This window comes from Nannospalax galili, unplaced genomic scaffold (assembly GCF_000622305.1).
Source record: "Nannospalax galili isolate Female #2095 unplaced genomic scaffold, S.galili_v1.0 scaffold450, whole genome shotgun sequence".
NCBI lineage: Eukaryota > Metazoa > Chordata > Mammalia > Rodentia > Spalacidae > Nannospalax > Nannospalax galili.
Window position 1 is genome coordinate 1,690,074 of NW_008329134.1, and position 7,634 is coordinate 1,697,707.

The 7,634-nt window shown below is 41.4% G+C and overlaps 1 protein-coding gene across 1 annotated transcript; it reads left to right on the top strand.

Annotated features, from left to right (window-relative positions):
- The first annotated feature begins 6,193 nt into the window (after nt 1-6,193).
- On the top strand, nt 6,194-6,700 carry Ferd3l (Fer3 like bHLH transcription factor). The gene has a single exon (XM_008832660.1). The coding sequence runs from the start codon at nt 6,194-6,196 to the stop codon at nt 6,698-6,700; it is 507 nt and encodes a 168-aa protein (XP_008830882.1).
- Nucleotides 6,701-7,634: the final 934 nt, after the last annotated feature.

Sequence of the window (7,634 nt, forward strand, 5' to 3'; positions counted from 1 at the left end):
TCATCCTACTTACATGAGGTACCTGCTACTAGATACAATTTGCTGCTCATTGAAGGGCAGGACAATTACACCTAGAAACAAATACTGGGCCAAGGAATGCAACTTCATTTGGAAACAGTTTGAGCATAAACATAGAGGATTCCTATTTAAAGACTGTCTTTGTGGAAGGCTGACCTAGAAGTGGTTTACACAGGAGATGAGAAATCATAACTTGGTGGGTGACTTCCTACAGGTAGAGAAGACCAAAGGCATCACATTTGATTCTAATAATCTAGTCTCCAGTTGTTTTTCTAGTTGGTCATTCTAAAGAACAAAGAGCTTTGTTTCCATGCCCAGTTTCTTTCATTGATTGGCTTGTCAAGGTGCAGTTCCCAGCATTTCACGAAACAAGCAGCCAAGAGGAATAAATACTGTGAGGCCCTCTGGTTGATTACCAAAGTCACTGTAAGAAAAGAAAGCATACATATGATGCCCTGGAAGACAAGAGTCCAGAGAGGCTAAATAGGGAGTCAGTCTACTCTGTGCTCAGTTTCCTGCCTAGGGTGTTATTCAAAGATGAAAAGTAGAATGATGGTTGCCAAAGGTTGGGCAGAGGGGAGAGAGGAAAGTTACTATCTAGTACATATAGATTTTTCTTTCATTTTCACAAATAAAGAGTTCCAAAAATGATGGTGATGCTGTACTTAACACCATTGACCCTCTTTAAACTGTAAGTTGTTAAATTTTTAAATATTTTATTTATTATTTTTATTTTATGTATATGAGTGCATTACCTGCATTATGTAAGTGCACCCATATCATGCGATGCCCACAGAGGACAGAAGAGGGTGTTGGAACCGGAGTTACAGATGATTGTTACCTGCCATGTGGGTGCTGGGAATCAAATCTGGGTCCTCTGCAAGAGCAGCCAGTGCTCTTAACCACTGAACCATCTCTCCAGCCCTGCAAGTTGTTAAATTTTATATTTTACTTATTTTACCACCACAAAATTTCTGGAAAATATAAATTTTTTTAATTGACCACAAAGATTGGAAAAAAAGGAAAGTCACAGACGTGCAAGGGTTATTTGCAATACACACCTGACAAAAGAGGCTCTAAAAATCACTACAGTAGGAGGGAAAGTTAAAACCAATTAAGCCGGACTTGACACCAGGAAGTCAGAACTTAATAGCCTACAGTGAGTCCAGTTTTGTCATCAGGAAAGTGCACTTGAAACTACGATGTGTATTAGGCTACATCTTCAAAAATAACTTTGATTAAAATAGAAAATGGTAAGAATAGACATGGATATGAACAAACAGGAATCCCAGCACACAACTGGTAACAGTGAAAATGGTTACAACCCTTTTAAAAGATAATTTACCTGTAGCAACTGAAACTGAACCTATCATAATCTACTCAAGTTTTAAGAAAATCCTGGACAGAAATGACTAAATATACTCACAAAAGACCTAACATTCATAGTACTGAAACTTATTTTAACTAAGACCTGAAACATCCCACATGTCCACCAGTGGAAAAAGCCAAAAATGATGGACTGTCCTTATAGTTAAATACCATTCATCAGTGAGTAGGATATGCATGAATTTCATAATAAACAATATATACAATATGTTTTGTTTTCATTTAATGTTTCACATTTGGTTAAATTGATTTATCTCAGAAGTCTGACACTGATACCTGCAGGCACAAGACTGTGGAAGAGGCCTTCTGGCATGTGTGTGCAGTTCTGTGTGATTTTAATACTGGTTATAAAGGTGCCCCCCACTTGGTGAAACAGTCTCAAGCTATTCACTTAAGGCATATCTATTTACATTATCTTGAACTTCAGTAAAGGAGTTCCAGTGCATGTTTCTGGTACTGGCTTCACAGACATGTCCACTTTATAAAAATTTATTAACATGCACAAGTATAATTTGTAAGCTTTTAATGTTTATTCATGTTTATATGTGAGAGGAGAGAAAGACAAAGAGAGGGAAGAAGGAGAGGAGAGGAGGGGGGAGGGAGAGAGAGAGAGAGAGAGAGAGAGAGAGAGAGAGAGAGAGAGAATCAGTCATGTGTGTGCAGGTGACCTCTTCCAAGACCAGAAGAAGGCATCAGATCCCTTGGAGCTGGAGTTACAGGCAGGGCCAGCTGCCCTTACGTGGGTGCTGGGACCTGAACTCCAGTCCTCTGGGAAAATAATAAACACTCTTATCCACTCAGCCATCTCTCCAGCCCCATAACTTGCAAATTTAAAAGCATATTTTCTAACTTTTGAAGCAAGCTTATATAAAATATAACTAGAATAAATTGAAAGGACATATACTTTTCTACCTATAAAATCAGCTGTGGCCACAGTGAAACAAATTTAGAACTGAATAGAAAGAGAACACGAGTCAAGACACAGGTCTTAGGACATTCTCCCTGTGATCATGGCAAACATTTACCTTTTTCATACTTGATATCATTTGATAGCTTATCAAGTGCAAAATGTTTGAAAGTACAAGGGAAGGAATATGAAAAGGGGGAAGGGAGAATTTTTACCACTTGGTGAGAAATCTATATCTGCTTTAGTCTTTGGGGATTTTCTTTAACTCTACCTTTCTTTGCTTACCACTTTCAAAGGCCCCTCTAGCCTCTTGAGAACTATTGTTCACATTAGCTTGGTCACTTGAATTTTGCTTCAATTCTGACTTTAAAAAATTCATAAAGTGTTTGGTGAAGATGATCACTAGAGCTGACATACACAATAAACAAACACAACTGCTTGTTTTCATGACTCCCGAAGGACGTTGAGCAAAGATTTTGGAAATCTTTCTATAAAGCTCTGACAGTTCGTACACCATAGTCTTAAAACCCAAAGCAACTCAACCCAGTGAATTTAGTTTCCTTCAACCATCAGTTGGGATTTTGTTGTTGTTGTTGTTGTTTAATATTTCTCCTTTAACTTTCAAATCTAGAAATGAAAATAATGGTTCCTTCCAATGGAATGAGCTGTCTTAAATCACTTAGTTCCTTATGAATCACTGACTACTGTACAGGTTTACTATACAGCCGAACAGTCACAAAACCTTTAAAAACAAAATGTATTTCAAATTTAGCAGAAGTAAATTTTGTCTACATAAATTTTAATTAGAAATTAAAAAAGAATTAGTCGTTATAACAGATTTCTAATGGTTTGGACTCTAATTGCAGTCACATGAGAACCCCATAAAAAAAAAAAAAACTACTGTTCACAAACCAAAGAGTTTCTTTCTGAGTTTTTTTATGAAATAAAATTTATTTTAAAATTATTATTTAAAATATGCTTACTAAGACTTGGTTTTCTAAGTTTCTAATGTTTTAAGACTAATGTGTCACGCTGGGCTTGGTGGCATGCACCTTTATTCGCAGCCCTTGGGAGGCAGAGGCAGGTGTCTCTGTGAGTTCGAGGCCACCCTGGTTCACATCGTAACTTCTAGGTGGGCTGTGACTAGGGAGACACTGTCAAAAAACAAGCATCAAAAACCAAACCAAACTAAAAAGACTGTTTCAATCCAGTCCTGAGATTGATTCCAGTAATTCTGTCACATTCTATGACATGATTGTTGAAATATTCAGTCTCTTGGCTAAATATTCACTCACTTAACAAAAGAATTTTAGTGCAGAAATTGTCTCCTTGGAGTTTCAATAATGTTTGGACCTCTATTTCATCACCCTTACATTGAAGTTTCTATCATGTTCCATTTCATTGAGTTTCTGCTATGGAACTGATTCTTCTTTGACTCATATATGTTTAACACATAAGATTACTCGTGGACAAAGATTAATAAAAGATCAGTTTCAAAATTTACCCAAATAATTAATGGCATGTTAAGTAGAACAGGGATCAGAAATTACATCTCTGCATGTCAGTACAAAATCCATTTCTCCCATTTACTGGTTCCTTAATCACTATTGACATTCCTATGAATTCTTTGTATCTATTTATTCATTCATTCATTTATTTTTGAGATAAGGTCTCATGTAGCTTTAGCTGACTTCGAAGTCACTTTGAAACTTAAAATGACCTTGGTATCTGATCCCATGTGCTAAGATTACAGGTATGCACCACCATGCCCAGTTTATGTGGTACTATGAATCAAACACAGTTTCCTGCATACTAGAAAGCATTTTCTACCAAGTGAACTATATTCCCAGCCCTACATTTTTGCTCTTCTATCTTTGTTTTGTACAAAATTTTGGGATAAACCAGATAGTCAATTATAACAAAACTCCCTTTTTGACGAACATATTTCAGGCCAAAGTAACAATTCTTACTGGAGTTATCACAACATCAATAAAGGATTGACGAATAAACTCAAACAAGAGAAGAGAAAATACATTAAAGGACAGCACATTGAAGAAAATCCTGTCTCTAAGACTCAAAACAAAAGAAAAGTCAAGATTACATAGCATTTTAAAACAGTAAAATTTATTTCAACTGATACATATGGGCATAAACCTTGATTGAGCATAGCAATGGACTAGTATGTAGTGTTTTTGTTACCTCTTTGTGGTGAAAACTTTAAAAATGATTTATTCTAATATTATTGTTATTTATAGTCACCCTGCTATGCAAACTAGAATCCTTGCTTTGTTACACCAAGGCAAAGGAGAAGGAAAAAATCCTGCTTACTTCTTAGAAATAGGAGGTTCTGGGAGCTGTCCAATGTACTGAGTTAATTTACCCTTTAAAAGAAACTGATGTTCCAGCTCTCAGAATTAGAAAGTCTCTATACACATATATTAGGCTATTCTGATCCACCTTTGAAATTATTTTTCAACATGTTTCTTCACCTCTGGGGGCATTTTTAAAGATCTCTACACTGCCTGATTAACTATAGCTGACAGCAAACAAAGAAGTGGAAAATAAACTTCTTGTGTGAAAATCAGAGATATATGAAATCAACAAAACTTGATTCTAGAATCTCTTCTTTATCCCCCAAAGTTATCTAAAGATACCATGAAAGCTCCATTAAACAGAATTCGGTAAGCGATAGCTTTCACTTTTAAAGCTTACTGTAGGAGGGTGCAAATGAAAGGGGCAGGAGCCAGATGAGAGTGTCAGGAATTTTCTTTGTTCAAGAACAAATACTTGATTGGCAATTTAAAAGTCCAAAGACTCCACACAGAGGGTGAGCTGTTCTACCCTTTGGCTTATTAAGGCTAAATCGTTTTTTTGAAAGGAGACTTAAGTAGTTTTGCTGGGCCCTGGGGCGGGTGTGGCTTTGTCCCTAACCGGGAAATCTCACTGTAAAGCCGGATGCAGTAAACGTTAGCCTCCGTTTTTCATTTCATCATCACCATAACCTTTTCCCTTTAATAGAATCCTCCACTGAAGAGGATAGGACAGGAAAAGTAAAGTCAAGTACCTCAATTGTCAAGTTGATTGTGGCCAAGCTGACTTAAGAAGTCAGGGTCTGTAACCAGGCAGGGGAGTTGTTTGCGGTGCCGTAGAAGGAGAAAAAAAAAAAAAAAAAAAAAAAAAAAAAAAAAAAAAAAAATACTGAGAATGGTTCCAACAGAGACACTGGGGAATGTGCTCAGGCCCCCTGGCCGTGCTTACTTAGGCTAATGGAAGGTCTTGCCTTTCAGGAGCCGCTGCACTGGGATACCAGACAAACAGCTCTCCTCGACCCCTGGCAGGAAGGGCCCCTCTTTAGGACATCATTAAAAGCGCATGCACTTGCCTCACATCCATTGGCGAATGGTGGCAGGATTCAGGACACCCACTCTGAAGCTAAGGAGAAGCCATCTCGGTGCAAAAGATTTTGGCTTTGAAGATTCAAACCGAAATGAAAGAACTACATGGGATACGGAACCTGGAGAATATTGGCTGGGGGTGAGAAACGACACAAAAAAATACAGCAGGTAAGACTAGGGGTGGTTGCCAAGTAGGAGCTGTCCTCGTCGAGCAGCGGAAAAAAAAGCCTTAGAACCCGAAAGCCTGTCACTTTGAGCCTTCAGTGAGTGCTCAGGCTTGTCTTCTTCCATCAGCTTCCAGAAGAGGGACACTGCCCCAGCCTTCCCTTTCCCTGCTAATAATCCAGTTTTCAGCTTAATAATAAATACTAAGGTCCCCCAAAGCTTGATGATGGTGTGCCAACGGAATCAAGGCGGTCAAGAACTCCATTAGCAGCTTCGCCCTCCCTGCAAGAAAATCCATGAGACGCTGGGCCAAGCCACAGGGATGGCAGCCTATCCAGAGAGCTGCTTGGATGCCGCGGTGCTGGACTTCGTCGCAGATCTGTCTTTGGCCTCACCAAGACACCCTCTTCTCTGCGACTTTCCATCTGGGGTCGCTTTTGGGGACCGGACACTTGGATTCAGCGAGGGAAGACCCCGGAGGCTGTTGCAATTGGAGGAGGGAAGCCCAGAAGAAGAGGAAGCCGAGGTAGAAGAAGGGGACGCGGAGGAGGAGGAGCAGGAGGAAGAGGGGCGCGGGACAGCAGCCTCCCTGCTGGGCCGCCCCAAAAGGAAAAGAGTAATCACATACGCCCAGCGTCAAGCCGCCAACATCCGTGAGAGGAAGAGGATGTTCAACCTCAACGAGGCCTTTGACCAACTGCGCAGGAAGGTGCCCACCTTCGCTTATGAGAAGAGGCTGTCCCGGATCGAGACCCTCCGCCTGGCAATCGTCTACATCTCCTTCATGACCGAACTCCTGGAAAGCGGCGAGAAGGAGGAGACCGGCTGAGCTGGAGCGGATGAGGCCAGTCCCCTTCCTTGCTAGGGCACCGGGTACGACCAAAAGGTTGAGGGACATTTGGGAGTTTGGGTTAAGCAGCTGGAGAGCTAATATGTGGAGTCCAGGTTAGGGCAAGAGGGGCAAGTTGGGGCATCTGGGAGGTGCAGGCTCCTGAACGCTTCTGTGCTTCTGCGCATGGGAAGCTCCTCAAAGGGAAAATTTTCCGAGCTTCTAAAGGGTCTCCCCCTCCTTGTCTCTTCTAAAAGTAGAAGTAATAAAATAGAAAATATTTTTGACTCAAGAGTCGGTGCTGCGCCATCTGTGGCAGCTGCGGTGCCAGGTCAGAGGCAGAGACCCTTAAGGGTGACACTGTGCTACTGCCTCTGGGTTCCGCAAGTCCTGACTGGGTTTGACCCTCCAAGGTTAGTTACAGGTACCAAAAGGACTGGGTTGAAACAGGGAGTAAGATGATCGGATCCACTGACTAAACACATCCTCCAAGAAGCTCTTATCCTCCTTCCCTTCCTCCTCTACCTAAGGTGGTGCGATCTGGGCGGATAGGGCTTCCACCTCGCTGCCAGGGGGACCTTAACTTGACCCAAGGCAGAATGTCGCAATAGCAATTGCACTTCATTCAAGGAAAGTCGCCACTCTGCCCTTTTGCTAAGAACTAATCCTTTTCTCTGTAGCTCCCGCTTCGGGTGGGAAAGGTGGGAGAGGACTTCTCAGGGACAGGCTCTTCCCACATTCCAGGCACTGTCGGGGGCCTTGGGCGACCCCGCGCCCTCCCAGCGAGTCAGCGCTTTCAACAGTAGCTGGAGGAAAAGGGCACAGGTCTCAAAAGAACTGAGACAACCCCGCCATTCCCCAGTTCCTCCTCGGGGCGACTGGGTAGCACCCAACAGGGGTTATAGTTAAGTGGGTGAGAGGGGGAAGGAGAAAC